Source organism: Tauraco erythrolophus, chromosome 28 (genome assembly GCF_009769465.1).
Source record: "Tauraco erythrolophus isolate bTauEry1 chromosome 28, bTauEry1.pri, whole genome shotgun sequence".
NCBI lineage: Eukaryota > Metazoa > Chordata > Aves > Musophagiformes > Musophagidae > Tauraco > Tauraco erythrolophus.
In genome coordinates this window covers 4,194,433-4,215,055 of record NC_141492.1, presented here as the reverse complement: position 1 = coordinate 4,215,055, position 20,623 = coordinate 4,194,433, and the positions used below count along the sequence as shown (strand labels likewise).

General features: G+C 47.1%; 1 protein-coding gene across 1 annotated transcript in view; it reads right to left on the bottom strand.

Annotated features, from left to right (window-relative positions):
• Positions 1 to 4,427: 4,427 nt before the first annotated feature.
• Positions 4,428 to 20,623, bottom strand: part of INSR (insulin receptor) — a 51,819-nt gene continuing 35,623 nt past the window's right edge. Inside the window, exons 7-21 of the mRNA XM_086627963.1 lie at positions 19,863 to 19,989; positions 19,009 to 19,259; positions 18,440 to 18,607; positions 17,560 to 17,761; positions 12,144 to 12,415; positions 11,789 to 11,931; positions 10,945 to 11,104; positions 10,522 to 10,621; positions 10,192 to 10,259; positions 9,768 to 9,997; positions 9,336 to 9,446; positions 9,097 to 9,256; positions 8,165 to 8,294; positions 7,788 to 7,922; positions 4,428 to 6,159 (exon numbers count right to left, since the gene is read on the bottom strand). Of these exons, the coding sequence (XP_086484089.1) occupies positions 5,805 to 6,159; positions 7,788 to 7,922; positions 8,165 to 8,294; positions 9,097 to 9,256; positions 9,336 to 9,446; positions 9,768 to 9,997; positions 10,192 to 10,259; positions 10,522 to 10,621; positions 10,945 to 11,104; positions 11,789 to 11,931; positions 12,144 to 12,415; positions 17,560 to 17,761; positions 18,440 to 18,607; positions 19,009 to 19,259; positions 19,863 to 19,989 (2,612 nt within the window). The 3' untranslated portion in view covers positions 4,428 to 5,804. The remainder of the gene's footprint in view (positions 6,160 to 7,787; positions 7,923 to 8,164; positions 8,295 to 9,096; positions 9,257 to 9,335; positions 9,447 to 9,767; positions 9,998 to 10,191; positions 10,260 to 10,521; positions 10,622 to 10,944; positions 11,105 to 11,788; positions 11,932 to 12,143; positions 12,416 to 17,559; positions 17,762 to 18,439; positions 18,608 to 19,008; positions 19,260 to 19,862; positions 19,990 to 20,623) is intronic.

Genomic DNA, 20,623 nt, shown 5'->3' with positions numbered 1-20,623 from the left:
CAGTTGAGGGAGAAATATTCGGAAACGGAGCTGGTGGAAGCGTTGCCGGATGCTGCTGGGAGAATCTGGATGAACAGAAGAGTTTTGTTTATCAAGCCCAGCTCAGGTCTCAGGTAATTAGTCCTGAGCTCAACCTTAACTGGCGATTCTGGGACTTAACAGGGGCTAAAATGAGCACATCTGTGCCCACATTGAAACTCTGCTGATGGTTCCTCTTTAGCTGCCAAAACTATCCCAGTTCCTCCCAGCTGGCTGGACCCTGCTCCCACAGGGATTTTCTGGTCAAGAGAAAAAAAATCCCAGACTATTTGGTACCATCAGCTGGAACACTCGACTCAGAACAAAACGAATACCAGAAATGATTTCTTACTGATTGCAAACTTGTTGGTAAAATAAAATAACAACGCCGTAAGAGTTAATACTACCTTTATTATACAATATTCAAAAAGTCATTTCTCTACCTGTCCCCTTATAGCTTGCATTGTGCTGCAGTTAATTTGCTGAAACTGCACGAATAAGTGCTTACTTTCGAGAAGGACAAGCAATTTCATTTTAAAAAGAAATACACATTTAATGACAGCAGATTTCCTAAAAACGGTAGCTTTAGAATTGCTTTTGAACAGTCAGGTTCCTCCAAAAGTCAACTGTACGACCGGCTTTGCTCTCGCGACGCTCGTGCCAAGGCAAGCCAGAGGGAACACGGCGAGCACGTCAATGCTCTTGCACCAACATCCACGTACAGAATCCCAGCAGAGGTAACACAGAGCCAAGCAGAAGGCAATAAAAAGGCCAAATTCAATTAAATTCATACAAATACCAAACTAATCTCATTTTCAATTTCATGTATTTCTCAAGTAACTTATTTCTTGATTCCAAACCATTCAGCAGCTCCTTTCCCTGGACCACGCGCACAGGAAACTACGAGGGGCATCGGGTGTTTTTGGGAAGGGACCGGGTTCCTGCCGTGGCCGTGCCTGCGAGTCTCCCCGCGGCAGCGGGCAGCTTCGAGGGCGGCTGGGACGCAGCGAGAGGATCAGAAGGTTCATCTGCAGTTTCTTGCTCACTCCAGGCTCTGAACCGATCTCACACGGATCACGGGAGCACCTAGCACAGCCTTGAGAGTAAGGTTTTTATGGCACAAAGACATTTGACTTTCTGACTTGTAAACCAAGGTTCCAGTCCTGGTATCAGGAATCACTGCTCGCAGCGAAGGGCCCGGAGCACCTCAGGGTCCGTCTTCGTAATCACAGTGACGTTAAGAGGGAACTCCATTGCCTCTCTCCTTCCCCTAAAACGGAGGCTCAGGAATAACCGACACAGCACCCTTCTTGCTCCTGTCTCCTCCTATTTGCCTTCATCATAGTGAGGTCAATAACACAATAAGCAACTTTCAGAATTTTTTTCCAAAGAGATACCAACAGTATACACAACATACTAAAACGAAGCAAAGCGTCCCATCGCTGTAATAAAAATTTAGGAGGAAAGAGATACACTCCCCATAAATTAAAGAGTACCCTTTAGCAACCTAAAAGCAGCCTCTTCCAACACAGCTGCTTTATGATCAACACAAAATATCCTCGTTGCAGCATGGTCTAGTTCCCATCGCCTTTCCCAACCCAGTGCTGGCACAGAGTTTACGTTATTAACTCTTCTATTTTACAACACAACAGAGTATTTACAAGCAGCCAAGACAGACACGTTTCTAACCTAGCAGCCAAGCTCCGCAGCGCTGCGCTGCTCTGCAAGAGAAGTACCAGATTTGCAAGAGGCGCTCAGGAAGTGGCAACTGAACGTGCAAAGGTTTCTGAGAAACCTCTCCAGCCTCGTGCTTCGCACACCTGCTCAGCGAAAACACAGCATGTACCTCCTGCTTCACCAGCTTCAGAGAGAGTCAAGTTGTGGCTACTTGATGGCACCTTCATCCCTGGACACGGCGCAAGAGGCTACAGCTGCTCCGGAACGGGCTGAAGAGCCTGCCCTGCTGCCTGTGCTGCGAGAGGGACGCTCTCTGCCCGCGAAGGGCAGGATCCGACCCTCCAACAAATGCTACATCAAGAAAAGAACGAGCTGCTGCTCACGGCTGCCCTCCTCCAGCCTCCTACCTGATTTCCTGCGCTATCGCTTGGCTCCTCCGTAGCAGCAGCAGCAGCGCTCGTGCTTCCGCTGCGGCGTTCTCGCCCCGATAGGGATCTCGCCGGAGCAAACAGCAGCAGCTCCCGGATGAAGGCACAGCACCTGCGTGCACAGCGCGGGCAGGAGTCCTTCGCAACGCCCCGCGTAGAGATTTCGTCCAGCACGTGCGATCTCAACTCGTACAAAACCCCCGTGTTTCCAAACAGGCTTCGGCGAGATCCACGGGAAGGGTTTTGGCATCCCAGGGCGAGGATCTTCCAACAAGAGACCAAAGTGTCAGCTGCTGGCCAAGAGCAAAGGGTTTTCCGGAAGCGAGAGCTGGGCTTTACAGGTGATGTTCATTTATTCTCCTAATTCTGTAGTCATGTGAGTGTCATCTTTTAACAGCCATGACTGGCAACCACTAGTGTTATTTTGTTTTTGTTTTTCAAAAGGGGGAAAACGATCTCCTCGCCACTAGTACCGTACGCCTTTCCTCACCCTTGGCACAATGGAGAAAGGATGACTGGAATAATCTTTACACACAGTTTTGGGTATAAACAACTGCTCCGTTTGGTGCAGAGTGAAGATGACGGCATGAGCCATGTGCGTGGACTGGCTGTCCACGAAGCGAAACACGTATTCCCTTGTTCAGTGATCCGAGGGCCGCAAATCACGTGCGCTCGGAGGGCCAACCAATATCAACTAAAAGCCAGACCCAATACAAGGTTCCAAGGTTTTTCTTTATACGAAAAGATCTTCTATTCCCAGAGTTATGATCACTGCAATTTAAAATGTTACCAAAACAAGGACACGCTGGGAAAGGTTTCTTTCAGGAGGTCGCATCCTACTGGCAGGACTCCGGATTACCCGTGCCCAGCGAGAAGGGCAGTGACCAGATACCCCAAATCCAACTCCAGCAACAAGGGCTGGTCACAGTCCCTGCTCCACGCTGGCAAAGACAGCTCCAGAAGGAAGCAGCCTAACTCCTTTTAGGTCATTATTTCACTAAAGTCCAAACACTTAAACGGCTCTTTTCTTTTTTTAAATCCCAACAGAACTAAGAGGATGATCTCAGAATATCAGATCCGAATTTGTAAATGTTCCTTTGGTCACTACTGCTCAGACTAGCGATAAACAGTGACGAGCCGTTCTCCTACCCGTTCCCTTCGGTGAATGGTCCCTAGTATTGGAATCAGCTGATATTGATTTTCCCTGATTCACAATAGGTCCAGACCAGAATATTTAAACAGGTTTAGAGGTGCGTAGTATTAAAAATATCCTTAAGAAACACTGAGGTAGACTGCACCAGAACAGGACAAAAATAATCCCACCACATCCACTTGCCAAGATTTTACGGATACAAATTTACACGTTCTGTGTGTTTAAGAAAACAAATTGTTTCTCTCTTTTTTTTTTTTTTTTTACAGTGTTTTATGTATTAAAATAAATAAAAAAATTCTAATAAGAAAAACTTCTCTTCCTTAGAAAAGTGTGAGAATATGTCTTCTTTCCTGCAGCGTAGTACAGAGCGGCTGAACAGTTACTACTTTGTGAAGCAGAAGAAATGTAAACGAGGCCTTTTGAAATCCAAGGTCTTACCCAGGTCTGGACTGTCCATTTTCCATCTGACTTTGTGACCAACCTGCACCCTCCCCCTGCGTCCGAACCGACTGGGTTCGACCGGCGCAACGGGCCGACGACTGGTGGCGGCGCACGCCGTCCATCGTCCTCCTCCGCCGTTGCGCCCACTGGGTTTAGCTCCGGCGCGGCTCGAGCGGAGCGGGCTCGGAGAGGTGCTCCCCTATGGACTCCAGCCCCGTTCAGCGGTTACTGGGAGAAATCGGCAGCAGCGCTCGGGCTGGAATAAAAAGCTCAGCGTCCCCACTCTCACTGCATCAGGAGAACCTTGTTTTCTCCCGGCAGAGAGCGCAAACCAGCTCTTGGACTTCTCCAGAAGGAGAAGTGGATGACTGAGCATCTCTCTCCCCTTTTAAAACCACCTCCTGTGTGCCAAGGGCCTGCGACATCGATAACCTTCATTTCTTGCTTTAGCACTTCTCCCTGCCAGCGCGCTCCCTCAGCGCTACGACACACGCTTAGTTTCACGATTCTTTTCTAACATCTCACCCCAACCAGCTCTGTCTTTTAGGCAAACAGCAGCAAAACGAAGCACAGTCCAGAAGACGAAAGTTGACATCCCGAAGAGCTGAAAGCAGCGGCTAACGCACGCGTCCTGGGCAGCGTGGGTATCTCAGGAGAACATCGATGACCCGTGGGCAGCACGAGGCCAGGCGCCCGAGCAGCAGCAGGCAGCAGGTAGCGAACCAGAGTCACGTTCAGTTTCTGCTCCACGTGCAGAGCCCAGCCCCTCCTGCTCTCCCTCCTTCAGATGGGCTTTAGTGTCTCTTTTTGCAATTAGAGTTCTTGCTCGTCCTCTCCTGCCAGCTGCTTCTGTGGCACAGCGCGGGCAAGAGGCAAAGCGAGGGACGTGGGACCGGGACGTTCCGGTGTCCTTCAGCCCCCAACGACCAAGTGAAGTCCCAACTATTTATCCCGGGGCTTCGACTGGAGCCAGCTGACTGCATTGTATAAATCACGAAACTGTATTATAAAGCCTCGTCAAGTATAAACGTAACACGTTGCTTCATAGCTCCTAAAAGGGTAATCAGCGAAAATTAGTTGATTCTGAAATCTTTGGACCACTTTAAGACCAAACAAGCCCCCAAATTCTCCCCTCCCCGAAAGGATCATAAACAGTCAATAATTTATATGAAGTTAAAATTTAAACTAAAGACATTTTTTAAATATGTTACAACAAACAATATATATACTCAATGCTGTAAGGACAGAAAACTCCATATCTCAGGTCAGGGGACTCCGACTTCGTTTGGTCTTGAAAGTACCCACAAATCTCAGATTTCTGCTCCTTTGGCTCCCAGCACGTTTTCCTCATTTGTTAATGAGAGAAAACCTACTCCCAAGAGTCCTTAGTATAAAAATAATCTGTTTAGGATTCAGTCACTCCAGGGAAACGGGGGGAAAAAAGATAAGTACACACTTCCGAGAAGAGGAAAGCTTCTGTAAGAACATACAAAACTTATGTACAAAAAAAAGCCGTGTATAGTTTGCTATATGTATACACCCCACATATATATACTGCACACACACACGCACACGCACGCACCCCTGGGATTTAACCCATTTAAAAAGTACGAAAGCAGCAGCTATTGGTCAATCTGAGGATCTGGCGCGTCCGACTGATGTGTTGAATCCTTCAGCTGTAGTGAAGAGTTATGCCTGAAAGCCTGGAATTCTACTGGAAATGCTTTTGTCCTGCAGAAGTTTTGTTCCGCACCGTTATGCTGTAGCTCAGATACCAGCAAATTTCACGTCTTTTGTTGCTCCTCCTTCAGTTGAACTCACACGGTCGCTTCCTGTTTTGAAACCATGGTTACAGAAGGGACAGCAGCCATGGAAACCTCTTCCATTTATGTTCACAGATAAGTCCACTGACAACCAGTCAACTTGGCAAAAAAAAAAAAAAAAAGTATTAATCGTAAGATGATTAAAAATCCGCAGAGTTTGTAGATGTGTGTCATACACTGTGGCAGCAATAACAAGAGTCCTGAGATTTTTGGAGGGGGGGAAAAAAAAAAAGCAGACACAACCCTTGGGTCAAACAGGAAGCGTTAGGAAGGACTCGACCTGGGCATGGAGAGAATCCGCCCGTTTTTCTTGCCACCGTTCATGTGAGTGTAAGGTATGTGCTCTTCATAGTTCCCCTTGAGGGCCATGGAGGGTCCGTTGTCCCGCCCCAGGACTTTGTCCCTCTGCGAGTACGAGGAGGGATCGAGGGGAATGCTCTCCATGTTCTCAAAGTCCATCTCGTACTCCTCTGTCTCCAGAGGTTTGTTCTCCTCGCTGTAGAAGAACGAGACCTCGTGGAAGCTGGGGTGCAAGTCCTCCTTCAGCATCTCGATGATCTCGATGAAGGTGGGGCGCATTTTAGGGTTGTACTGCCAACACATCTGCATCAGGCTGTGCCTGCATCGGGACAAACAAGAGTCAGGGGTAGGAAGAAACAGTTTCACGTAGGCAGGGCTGGCGCAGACCAAGACCGTATCCGTGTCAGACCACCCACCACCCACTCGACTCCTCTGACACTCCAAGTTGTTTGTTCTCTTTCCAGTCTCCACATTTGCCCGTAGATCCTGACACTCTTTTTTCTCTCTTTCTGTCTAGATCAAAAATTCCTTCCCAATTCCTTCAATTGTTCTGAACTTGGCTTCCGAAGGAAACAGGGCTGCAGTTCACACACTGCGTGGATGCGCCAATGCACTTATAGCCAGGTCACAATTTTTTAATTCATTCCATTTTAATCTTAACTCAGCCTGAAAGATAACAAAGCTCCTAAACCTCCAAGGAAAACAGGGGGCTGTGCAGAGGACAGAGGTCCTGTAAACATCCCAAAGAAAGGCTGTGGCAAGAGGTCATGTGTTATCAGACACCATGGAGAAAAGAACTTACATGTACAAATAAAGTTTCAAAGTGGAGTTTGCAACTGGCCATGAGACACCACTGTCCAGGTCAGCAGGCTTTTTTCGTAAGGATACTCCCAAAACATGATTATTTTTGACTCTGGAAGCGCTGTTCTGGCCCGCAGCGGGCTGGGGTAAGAGGTTACCAGGCTGCCCCTCACCACCATACGCTGCTTCAGCGGTGACTCCTCACACCCTTCTGTCAAAACGCTCTAGCTCGGGTTAAACACTTCGTAACGGGATTTTTTTTTTTAATTGCTCTGGGAGAAGCAGCTTAAGGAGCATCTGGATGTGCAGCCGTGCGGGCAGACCTGGGGACGCAGTAACCTCCAGACAGCAAACGTCCAGAGCAGCTGTGGAGCACAACCCCTAACCCTGGCGCAGGAGGACGTCTGGCTTCACTTTGTGATCTCGGCGGGGTGTTTTCCACGGCCTTCACACGCTGCCCTCTTTGCCCCTAACCTCACGGGCAGCCTACCCTTGAACTTTAAGCGGGGCAATCAGTCTGCAACAGAAATGAAAAGGCCTCGGACATGACAAACAGCTCCTGGCTCAGCACGGCGTTTCTCCTGCCTCTCTCTCCTCATTAGCCATAAATTGGATTTCTGAAAACCAGCGGCAAAAAGTTGCTGTAATTCTCAAGGCTATTTACATCGTATAGAGAAATGAATTACAGAAAACCTCAGCAGACCTCGGATTAACAAGCTGCTCTCCAGCCTCTGCGCCCACGTGGATGCAGAGCGTGGCCAGGCTTTGCCACGTGACATAAGCCAATTGCCACCCACTAGTCTGGAGTGGAGGAAAAACAGTTTATTTGGGCAATTGATACAGCACTTCTTTGTATTTTAAGCTTTTCCTGAGCTTTGTAATTCCTGCTGTTGAACCTGTACTCACGATGTACGGTCCAGGCTGGTTTAATTTCCCTTCCAGTGAAAAAGGCTGGCTCGGGACTTAATTCCTGGATCACTAAGGATGCAGTGGTGGAATTTCTGTGAGAGGTGACTCACTGAAGCTTTTTTTGCTCCTCCCCAACAGAGAAGGGGTTAAGAAGTGCCACATATGGGGCCACCTTTGCTGGCCACACTTCAGCTAAAGAGCACAGCTTGGTTGATTGTCCTCTGCTTTACTACTTACAGCCTCTCCGGGCAGTTGTCCGGCTGATCCAGGTATCCTCCATCCATTACAAACTTTAGCACCTGTTCGTTGGAGAGTCCCTGGTACGGCTGCTCTGCTAAACTGCTGATTTCCCAGAGGACAACACCAAATGACCTAAGAAAGAGAGAAGAGTCCTGGTGAGAATAAAACATCCTGGAGCTCTACAAGGGATAGTCTTATTTTGAAGAATACATACTTTAAAAGAACACGACCATAATTTTAAGAAGAGGGTTTCAAAACAATGTTTTTGTTTTGTCTGTGCTCTGAAAAAGTCAGCAACTCACAATTCAAACCACGTGTGATAAAATAGTGAGCTCTTGAGCTCGAACCCGCTGGGACTGCAGAGTACAACTCACCACACATCGGAATACGCCGTGAAAACGCCATCCTTCAGCGATTCGGGTGCCATCCACCGCACAGGCAGAAGTCCTTTGCCTCCTTTACGGTAATAATCCGTCTCGTAGATATCTCTGGTCATGCCAAAGTCTGAGAAAAGCAATTGGGATGTGTCAAATGTTGCACACAAAAGTAGCAGGGATGGAGAAACATCTCCAGCTGAACGTTTCCTCCCTGTGATGCCGGGCTATTTCGCACACCCAGAAAGGCTCCTATGGCCCAACCTGCACTCATTTGCCACCTTGGGATTAACATTCAAAACGTTTTCCTTTTCCCTGCATTTTTCCTACAGAGCCGTGACAGGGACTCCAGAGTTAAAATTTTTACTGACAGCTTCTGTTCTAAACATTATTTTTATTCATCCTCTCTTTGCCCTGAAATCCCCCTGCCTTGGCTTTAAATCCAAAGAAGTCTGAAAAACCACCACGCCGTGGGGTTTTGGGTTATTTTTAAATGTTGTACTTACTTATTTCTAAAAGGGGTTGGGTTAAAAACTGGTTCTTGTGAAAGATAAAATGACTTTCAGAAGGCACCTGACCTAATGATCGGATTATCACCACTTGGTTTGTTGTACCCAACACCTTCTTTGCCATCATTCTCATGAAAGCAAAGGACAGTGAGACAACCCTAGGCAGCTCAGCCTGGAAAGGCAATAAACTTTTTGGATTGAGGTTTGAAAATAGAGAAGGTGCGAAAAAGCTGCTCTGGCTCTAAGGGAGATTATTTCCTTACTAAATTCTTTCACAGGGAAGAAGAAGAGGAAAGTGTGCTGCATTCCCAAAGGGAGCCAGTGAAAACCACCTGTGTTTGCCACATTGGTCTTGGGCTTCACGTGTTTGCCTTTACAACAAATACGACCCACAGAATTATCTTCTGATCACACACTACATACCTCCAATTTTTACGGTGAAGTCTTCTGCGACCATGCAGTTACGAGCCGCAAGATCTCTGTGAACGAATTTCTTGGCATTCAGGTAGGCCATGCCATCAGCGATCTCCGCAGCCATCTGGATCATTTCTCTCAGCGTTGGTGGCGGACGACCACGGTTATTCTACAATAAAGAAACAAGTATTGAAAAACCAAATCAAGTCACTCCGTTGCACAACAGCCTCCCTCTCTTCTGTCTTTACCTCAGCATCAGGTCTCAAAGAGCGAAGGTAACTTTTCAGATCTCCATGTGCCATCAACTCCATGACCACCAGAGTCGGTTGCCCTTTTGAGACCACCCCAAGGAGGCGAACCTGGAAAGTAAGTGAGAGATTCCCTCAAGGTTGTGTCCAAGTGCACTGGGCAGAGCCCAGCTATGAAAAGAGGGGGGATACAGCAAAGCCAACACCCTCCGAAGAAGAGCTCAGAACAGCACCACAAAGCTCTGACATGCCAAGAAGTTTGGAAAGGTGCATTTTATAAAACGTGACATGGAAAGATCCCAGCTCTTTTTGATCAACAGCCTCTGCAGGAGGGCTGGTCTTGCAAGCTGAACGTCGAGCTTGGAGAGCACTGAAGAACCATAGTTACGTGATGGGACTCGCTGACCATCCCAGGCACCCAGTGACGCTCACCACATGATGGCAGCTGAACCCTTTCATCACAGAAGCTTCATTTAAGAACTCGATGCGCTCGCGGAGGCTGGCGGATTCGTTCACGGTTTTCACAGCTACGCGAGTCTCCGGCTCTCCCTTCACTATGTCCTTGGCGATTCCCTCGTACACCATGCCGAAGGAGCCCTGTCCCAGCTCTCGGAGCAGAGTAATCTTGTCTCGTGGAACCTCCCATTCATCGGGGACATAGACTGTTGAGCAGAGGGAAACGTTTCTGAATTGCGCAAGCATCTTTTGAAAGACATTTCAAAAGCCTGCTGCAGCACTGTCACACGATACTATGGGCATAAATTAGAAGAAAAACTCAGAAAGACAATGCCAATCCCCTACTGCTGCATGGCCATGCAAGAAATAAGGCTCTGAAGAAAGCCCTCATTGCTCTCACCATCACTGGCACTGAGATATTCAGGGTTGGAGGACGCGTAGAGTGGTCCAGTTGGTCCTTCGGTTTGTCTGGAAGAGACACACAAATTTTTCAGCACATGTGCAGCCTCTGACACGTTGGAACTGAGAGCAGTTTGATCAATTCCCAAAGCACGCGGCAAATACAAACTGTCGCAATTTCCAAAGGCACAAAGTATTTCCTAAACTAAATTAATGTTGCAATCATTATATAAATTAGAAACTTAGCACAGAATTACTTCCAACGGATAAATAAAATCTTGGGCTATAAGTTTTGCTTGTTCTGGTGAAAACAACAAAGAATGGCACTCACCTCTTTTTCACAAGCACGTAAGCAGCTCCAATAATCCCAGCAATTATTATGGCAAAAATAATCGGAACAATTATAACAGCAATATTAGGCTGAGCATTCACTACGAGAGAAAGAGAGAGTTGAAGGTATTACACAGGTCCAAAATCCAAGTCTCTTCCCCAGTAAAATCCTCTCTTTGAATGAACTGGAACAAATGTGAAACCAGAGGCTACTTCAGATACAGAACACGGGGCTGGTCAGAACGAGAACTCATGAAGAAAAGTCACACGTTTCTAAGTAATTTCAATTTCTTGAAAGTAGATGTATCAGTAAATCTTTTATGACCCCCTATGGTTCTCAGTGCACTGCTTGCTAAACCCCTGTCTTTCAAAACCAACCTGGGCTTCTATCAGGAATTAAATGTTGAAAATAAAACCAACTCACAATAATCAGCCACGTAAAAATAGGTCGGTTCTGTCCACGAGCCATTTCCAGCCAGCGACGTAGCTCGTATACGGACACTGTAGTTTCCAGGCTGCAGTCCACGGAGCTTGCAGCCCTGCTCGCTGGCAAAATGCTTACGGGACACGCAGTAGTGTGCTTCCTGCGGGAGGAGGGAAGAGGAGGGAAGAGGAAGGCTGCATTAGGCCACCTCTGCACCAACTCAGAGCTCCTAACTGCACCCCAGGACTTCTACCTCGCCTCCTCGTCTGGCAAACGTACACAAATAGCGCTTTCACATGCTCAGGTCTTTTCCAAGGTAGTGGTTTGTCCTGGATTTGCATTTTACAGTTTCGTAGTTCGGGTTACAGAGAGCACATGTCATCTGCTGCACCAAACCTCAGCCCTGAAACCTGACCTGGGCTGGCAAAGCCCTCCTGCCCCCGCGGCACTGGTGTTCTGCACGGGCAGCAGTGCTGCCCGCAAGCTCTCTGGCTGCTCAACGCTTTCTGAATTTCTCTAAGCAACTTAAACTTAGATTTAAATGTTTTCTGACCTTCTTGAAATAAAATTCCTAAAAAACTCCATGCAGAAAGTCGGCAAATTAGGTAATGCTTATTTGGCGAAGAGGCACCACGGAGGCAGATTTTTATTTCTCAGTGTGGCCACAGACTGAGGATACGAATCCACCAGTGAAGTTTTCTGTCCCATTGGGTCACACACAAGGAAACCCGACAGGACAGAACACCAAATGCACGAGGACTATTAAAAACTTAACTGTCCTGGACCCCTGGGTGGAGCTCCTTCTCCAAACGTGCTGTGTTAAGGGACAAGCAGAAATTCTCACCTCTGTCTCCCCGAGCCGTCCATAATTCACTTCATAGAGCACAATAAGACCATTTGGCTCCTTTGGTTCTTGCCACTTCAAATGCACGGTATTTTTTTCAACCAGTTCATGGGTAACTGGACCGACGATGTCATCAGCCTTAGCTAGAACCAAGTTCATGATTAATAACAATTTTATTTCACGTCTTTGGCAAAAATTCCAACCTGCCAATACTTCATCCATCATCCTTTCCTATCAGGACATAAAGATAGCACCAATCCCACACGATCTTTCCGTATCGCTCCTGGCTCCCACAGGAAAAGCAGCATTTGGAAAACAGTCATCCACCCCAAGCAAAGCTCGGGCAGACCGTTACCTTCTGGCATGGTCCTGGCGCTGACGTAGGCTGCAACGCTGCACCGGGATTCCTGAGCATCGTGGTTACAGGCGTGGAGCTCGATGCGATAGCCGGTGAAATGCCGCAGGCCTGAGATCACCAAAGACTCCTTAGACTTCACTTTCTCAAAAGGTTTCTGCTCCTCTGCGTTCTCAGCTGCTGCTGCAGAATTGTTCGCAGAGGACGCGACGGTGGGTATCACCACGGTGGCGTTTGCCACAGCGCCGAGGTCCCTCCGTCTTCTGGATGGCCTGTTAGACAACACAGGATACAGCGTAATTTGTCACGGTCGACGGAAACGCGCCCGTCTGGAAAGGAAGAGTTGGAATGGGAGAGCTCAGAGGGCCACTGAAAACTCAAATTCAAGCTTCGTATTTGCAATGCAACAAAGAAATTCAGGACTTTACTTTTTTTTTTTCAGGCAGGGAATCTGTCCCCCCCCCGTAATGCACACAGCTTTTTAAAATCGTGTATCCCTGAGACTCCCTCCCTGCACGACTGCATACAGGAGAAAAAAAAAAAAAAATAAAGGCAAGTCTAAAATATTTGCTTGAGAATTCAAGTTCTTCTGGATCCGCGCTCAGCTGGACACAACTTCCCTGGGCTGCCTCACGGATGCCCTGTACAGTGTTGCAATGCTTTGGAGTTCATCTCCTACACATTCCAGCGAATGAGGTCACATCACAGCCCCCAGCTGATGACTCCACATGTTCCACATACTCCAAGTGTCAAAAACTTGCATTCATAAAGCATAAGACCAGTTTCACAGCTCACTGGAATAATCTGCCACGCTGAACCCTAAGGCTGAATCTAAATAGATAATTTTAACCTTTTTCTGAGAGAACAATCTACTAAATTATTTCAACAGACACATTTAAAACTCGCGGATTCAGATTACATACTACTTGAGCAGTTTTGTTAACCAAAAATTGCCTCTCCAATTATCACACTTCAGTCTGAAAATCAGTTTTTTGCAGTTGTAAAAACAGAACCAGCAGCACGATCCTGTCAACATCCCTGTTTGCAAGTGAGTGCTACTCACCAGCTATAATGTCAGATTCTGCCAGGAAATAACCAGAATTAATTGAATAGAATTAAGAAATATTCACAAATTTAATTTTCTTGGGGAGGAAAAAAAAAAAAAGGTAGGACAACCAAAACAAAACTCCTTTTTCTAACACTTTTACATTCTTCCACTCGTTTGCCACGAGGAATTCCAGGTTGGGAACTAACCAACGTGGTGAATCAGTAATAGTATTTAGTTACACAAAAGCAATTCATGCCATTTGCAAACCGGACCGTGTATTCTAAGGGGATGATGATCTTTTTTTGTGCGTGCGTGTGTGTGCAGCTATTAAAGGGTACAAAGAGTGACCTGAACTGAACTCACACTCCAGGCATCTCCAGCCTCTAAAATTGTAACAAGCTGTTGAAGCAAATCTTTGCTGCTGGACTGAACTTTCCACTGCCACCCTCTGACTACCAGGCAAACGACCGGCCACCTACAGCAGGGTATGGGACCCATCAGGTCTTGGTCTGCAACGCCCAGCTCTGTTCCCCGGTGTTATTTCTCCTCCAACAGCAAATCCAACCAGCTGGGAAGCAGATTTTAAGATTTCCTCAAACTAACCATCGGGCTGCACACAACAACGTAAGCACGTTCGTCCACCTGACGAAAAAAAAGGGCTGTCAAGCAGCAGGTTCAGCAGAGCACATTCCAGTTTTTAGTTTTTCTCTTTCTCAAATTACTAATTAACTCATTTTGGAGCTGCTGTTATCTCAGCTCGTGCATTGTTCTGAACAGTGTCCCCCAACAATGGGGCAGAGTTCAGAGACACAGGTCTGGGTCATGCCACCTCCCTCCTTTGGAAGGAATGTCGATGGTCAACCAGAACCTTGTTTGGACTTAAAAGCAAAGCTCCACGCCGCTGTTTACACAGTGTGGATTCAGCAGTTTCTCATGTTTAAGAGAATTTTGTTTTTCACAAGTAAAACAGTAATGTGACCACTGGTGCAACACAGAGTAAAACGCAAGAACAACTTCTCCCTTCTCCAGTAACAGAAAGCAAGAAAAACTTTTGAAGCTGTAAACCCCGATCTTCCCATATTTATTATTCTGGATTTGCAGCAATTTTCTTGCCAAATTCTCTGTATTTTCTAACACCTGATGCCTTCCCACAGTTGTTCCAGTGTAACTTTCGTTACTTTCATGGCCATTTCAGCAGCTCCAATGACCTTCCCTGCGAAACACTCAGGTTCAGGTTCCTTCTCCTCCCACCGTCAGACCATCAGCGTGTGTGGGGTTCACAGAAGGACGGACAACTCATCACACGCAGCGCAGACTGTGCTGGGGGATTTTAAAAACGCCTTAGCTGGCTTAAGCTGAGTTCTCCCACACACCTGAAGCCAGCAGAGGAACAGCTGGCTGGTCTTCCTCCTTGTGCTGGGAAAAGCATTTCTGTATTTTTCTGTAAAATTAATTGGCTTAAACTGGGAAACCCAGAAAAAAAAAAAGTTACTTTTAATGTGAGCCATTTCCCAGATCTTGTTCACTCTTTAATCCATGAATATTTTTAATGGCACAAGTGTGACAGAGAGAGGACAGAGACAGAGAGAAGAGTGAGACTGCTTTTCTGCAGGAGTGATGGTGGAAAGCATACATGAAGTTACACCCTGAAGAGCAGCCGTTTAGTTCCCCTCTGCCTCTCAGGACTTTTATTACTTTTGAAATCTTTCCATGCTTTCCACAGAATCACGGAGTGGCTGAGGTTGGAAGGCACCTCTGGAGATTGCCTAATCAGACCCCCCTGCCCAAAGCAGGGGCAGCTCGAGCAGGTTGCTCAGGACCATGTCTGGTGAAGTTCTGACTATCTCCAAGGATGAAGACTCCACAACCTCCCTGGTTCCAGCGTGCCATCACCCATCTGCTCCAATCTGTGCAAAACTCCTTCCAATGGAAGGTCAAATAACACAGGAAAGAAGAAACAAAGCATCAGCTTCCGATGGCCACTTTGTTCAGCTCCAAAGGGAAGGTACAAAGCACATGGTGTAAAGATACTCACTAGCTCTGACTGGGATGGTGGGTTTGGCAAGAAGCATTTAGAAGCTTCTAGTTTGCCTTGCCAGTGTCAGAGCAAATTGACCACAAACCCTGGGAGATACTGTCACAGGTCATCTAATCAACTGGGCACACTGGGCAGGAACAACTTCTGTGATTTCCAGAGGGGTTCTCAGCGAGTCAGGGGAGATCAGACCTGGACTGAGGCAGAGCACAGCGGAGCCTCGTACGGACTGGACACTGCACAGGGATCAGAGAGCTGGAACAGGACAGGAGGAGAGAAATGGTACATGGAAAAGGAGGAGACAAGACGCAGGGGGAGGAACTTCTCAGCTTCTCCTGCACTGCTGCCATCTCGTATTCCCTGCCGGCCTCCTCGGTGAGATTCCTCCCCGTGCCTGGCAGGAGGTTTCTGATCTCAAGGGGGGTTCACACAGCACCTCGAGAGAGGTCAAAAAACTATCAGGAGCCACACAAAAAGCACCTGAAGTAAAGCACACTTGAGGTGCAGTTGCCAGGCTCTAGCCAGGCTGCCCTACGAGCAGGCAACGGGCACAGTGCTCTCAGGAAAATTAATTCTAATTTACGTTGCCACAGCCTGGGGTCTGTCAGAAAAGACCAGCAGGATGCACGCCAGCAGGAAGGCATCTTTACTGCTGACTTTGTAAAAAAGGGCTTGTATTAAAAGGATTAGGTAGCCTAGGGGGAGCGGAGATTTCGTCCTTAGCAGGCTGACAAGGTGGCACATCCTGGTGATTAGTTTCTTCCTAAAATACATACCCCAGAAACTGGCCTGAGAAGCATCCTGGGCTGGCTGCACAATGAAATTGGAAAAAAGAAAAAAAAAAAAAAAAAAAGAAATCAGATTGTCAGAATTGTCTGCCTACATCAAGAGAAGTTTGGCTTTCGTACAGGGGCTTGCTTCTCTCTGCTTTCGAGCACGTTGTGTCCGGGCATCATTTTGCACCCTGAGACTTGTCCTTCTGACCAGCACTAACGGCGAGGGAAGAGCAGGAGCAACTGCACAAGCTTCCAGGTGACCACTGCAGCCTGGCTGAGAGGGGGCACTGCCTGAAACCGCACTCGGCGATAAAAAACGTTCCGTGCAATGACGTCGCTTTTGTGAAGCAGCTGCAAAGAAACGTTTCTCAGCTGAGGGCAGCAAGCAGGGAATAAATTCAGAGCACAAAACGCACGAGAGCGAAGAGGGTAAATCATCACAGACTAACTCGATTCCCAGGGCCTCCTGTGTCGGTCGTACGAAGCGCGAAGACGTTCAACACCACTTGACGCCACACTGCGTGTGCCACTCGAAACAGGACAGTCGCCACCCGCAGCAGGCACATTCCTCGTGGTGTTGGAGGTATTTCCCAGACTAAGGGCAAGGAAGACCGCAAACATCGCGCTCAAGGACAAGGCTGTGGCATGGTAAACTTCCCTTTTTTTTTTTTTTCTTCTCCTTTCTTTTCAACTGGGTGAAAAGCCAGGCCACAAAATTTGAGGAGAGAAAAAAATTGCTATTTTTGGCATCGTACAAGTTTAAATGAGCAGCAGGCATTTAACTATTTGTTAAGGATTCTTGGTTCTGTCTCAAGCTGAGGAGAATTCAGAGGCAGGAAATAAGAGCAAGACCCTCCCAATCTGTAGTAACACCAGTTGCAGGAGCTCAGCTCTCAGCAGTCCCCAACACCTGCTCAGATGCACGAGACACTCACGGCCGATTTGTACGGCCACATCCAGCCCACGACTTTTGTTTAGTTCTCAAGTACATTTCATAGAATCATAGAATCACAGAAGGGTTTGGGTTGGAAGGGACCTCAAAGATCATCTAGTTCCAACCCCCCTGCCATGGGCAGGGACACCCTCCACTATACCAGGTTGCTCAAAGCCTCATCCAACCTGGCCTTGAACACCTCCAGGGATGGGGCATCTACAGCTTCTCTGGGCAACCTGTTCCAGTACCTCACCACCCTCAATGTAAAGAATTTCTTTCTTATATCTAACCTAAATCTCCCCTCTTTCAGTTTAAATCCATTGCCCCTTGTCCTATCGCTACAGGCCCTTGTCCAAAGCCCCTCTCCAGCTTTCCTGTAGGCCCCCTTTAGGTACTGGAAAGCTGCAATAAGATCATCCTGGAGCCTTCTCAAGGCTGAACAGCCCCAACTCTCCCAGCCTGTCTCCAGAGCAGAGGTGCTCCAGCCCTCGGATCATCTTCGTGGCCTCCTCTGGACTCGTTCCAGTAGCTCCGTGTCCTTCTTGTGTTGGGGACTCCAACACAAGAAGGACATGGATTTCCCTACCCCAGACCACCCGGGCAGTAACGTTTGGCATTTGTACCTGGGGACGAAAACCTCATTGTGGAGATAGTTCTCAAACGTCTTGCGGAACGCAGACTCCTCCAGCTCCTTCTGTATTTGAGAGTCTGTTTTAGGACAGGAACAGCATTCGCCACTGACATCCTCGTTCTCACTTTGATTGTACTTCTGAGGGTCTTCGGATTCAAAAGGAGGAGACCACGTCCTTGAGGGCAGTTTTAACCCTGTGGACAAAACGATTTTAGTATCGCTCATGCTCGACATGGCAGAAGCAGATGTTTGATCCTACAAAGATCTGAAATCAGTGTACACAAGATTCATAGCACATCTGGGCATCCTGAGCTCAGCATATCCAGGGCTGAGCACTTTTCCCCTCTTTCACGACAGGCCTTTGGTTCAAAACTGCTATTTTTGAAACGGAGCTCAGATGCTGCTGTAGTCAAACAGAATCCTACCCCAGTTCATCTCGATTTTGGAAGTCTTTAGCAAAACTCGTGTTCTGAAAGAATTCCAAAACAGGTACAGATGCCTTCAAAAATTAACTTGGCCACTGATCTCCAGAAGCATGGATATTTTCCCTTACTACCTCCACAGCTGTTATTAAACTTACTACTCAGTTTAAAGGGAACCAGTGCAGGAGGGAGAGCCTCAAAGGAAAAAATATCCCATTACTTTGTAAAACAAAAATGTTTTTGGAGAGTTTTTGCACATAACTTGGCCATAGCACCTAACGTATGATGTGTCCAAACAGTGGGAGAACACAGCTGCATCTCAGCCTGTTTCTTGAACAACAGTCGTGAAAACAGCAAAATCGTGTGTCCAGAGCACCTCCAAGTGTGTGAAAAACCTCCAGACGATCCCGGGAAAGCTTGAAAGAGGCACAGAGAGAAACACACACTCACCTTTTAAGCAGTAATCAAGTTCATAAAGCTCACTGTCCTCTGCCTGCTGCTGCCAGAACACCAGGTAGTGCGTGATGTTTCCGTTGGGCTCTGAGGGTGGCTTCCACTTCAGAATGATTTGGGATGAAGAGTTGGAAACGGATATCGGATCTAACGGGACTGATGGAACTGCGTGGATGGGAAAAGAGACCGAGATCACTTCCAGTGCTCTGGGAACAAGGGACAAACACAGGCAAGTTTCCATTTCCACTGGCACGAACAGTGCTCTCCGTCAGAGGTCCACTGACCCCACCGATCCTGCAGCAGGATCCTGCCGCAGGATCCACCAGCGTGCACACGAGCTCTTACACGTTGCCGCACGAGCCCGATGGAAGAAGTGCCCATTGGCACCGTTTCCCCAAGCAGGGAAGCAAAAGTTCTTCTATTTGTTTGGGAATACCTTCCTACCAAAGCAGGGCAGCAATGGCAGTGGAAAGCTTCATGGATACGGGACTATCACGACCACCAAAAGACTATTTAGGTCTATTTTGTTTTCACTTGCAAGGCAACATTAATTTAATGACACTGACCAGTAGCGTTGGTCTGGACGTAGATGATCTCGCTCTTTGCGCCGTACGTTCTTCGTTCGTCTGAGAAGGTGACCAGAGTTTTCACAAACACGGCGTACTGTGTCCATGGCTTCAAGCCCCTCAGAAGCCAACCTGGCTGGGCCTGGGCTTTGGGCTCGTTTGACCGTGGTGGTGGGTCAACATCCACAACAGTCCAGCTATTGGACCCACAAGCATCTTGGCCATCAAACTCCGTCACATTTTGGTATGGACTTCAGGGAAAAAAAAACAGCAAATAAACAAAAACCAGGAAAGATTTAAATTAACAGAATCCTAATTCAAGCTTTTATGAGCAACATTTCTACAGACATCACTGCAAGTTATAATCTTTTACTCTTTAAAGAAAGTGTAATTATCTCATTGTAGGTATTCTGAAAACGAAGCACAAGGAGCTTCGCACCCCAGTTTCCTAACAGCATCACAGATCTGGTACTGTTCCACAGATGATCCCAACAACTAAACTATTTTCAGCTTTCTAAAAAAATCAGCTTGACTCTAAAAGCACCTTTCCCACCTCAAAGGGAATAAAAACCTCAACATCCCATGAAGATAGTGGGGAGATGATAAACTCCACGGTCAGAGTATGTATGCCTAGAGTAGTTGGAAGAACTAATGTTTGAATTGCTCTTAAATGAGGAATTTTGACTGTACACAACTCAGGGAAGTCAGAGATCTTACTGAACACTGTTATATAAGGGAAACATCGGAAACTTAAATGCCTGCAGCAGGTTTAGTATCTACTCTTCAATGCCAAACGCCGTTTGTGAAAGCCCAGCATGGCTATTATTTTGTAACCTAACAGCGGATCAACTTACGCCTCTTTGTAAAAAAGCATAAATCCCAGGAGATCACGGAAATCAGGAGGCCAGTACGGCTCCCACTTCAGCAGGATCTTGTCATGAGATGTTCTAATGGAAGAAAATTTCAGCAATTCATTTTCACCTGCAACAAAAGAGAAGCAACAATTTTGCTGATGCTAAAAAATTAAGGTTTCTATTTTTAATTATCTTAGATGTTTATTTTCTTCACAGATAAATGTGAGAACGTTGGCATTGAGAAATGCTGCTCATTAAAACCTTATCCTACTGCGATGCTACTCCTGCCTTAAGCCAGGGGTTGGAATGGATGACCTCTTAAAGTTCCTGCCAGCTTAAATTTTGCTATGATTTTATGAAAATGACCCTGTAGAAAAGCTGAACTAAACTCTATTAAGTGGGAAATCTAAAGGCGATGTATTTTAAAATTCATGATGATCTATGTGGCTGAACCCAAGAACGTGGTTTGCTTTTGTAGCCTCTGCCTTCAAAGCGCGTGAATTCCCAGATTCCCAGCCTTGCCCGGGAGTAGCACGCTCCCTTTGCACACAGGAGGGAAGGACCACAAACAGTTGCAGGAGGGTGGAGTTTTGAGGCTCGAGGGACCCATTACGATACGCTATGTCCAAGCAGCCCAAGAAGGACAAACTGTGTAGTTGTGATGGGATTTGCCATTCCTGCAGTAGCTGCACAAGGGAGGAAGAACATTCATTTCACCAGCACCACATCCAGAACAAACACGGGCTTTTTCTTCTTTTTTT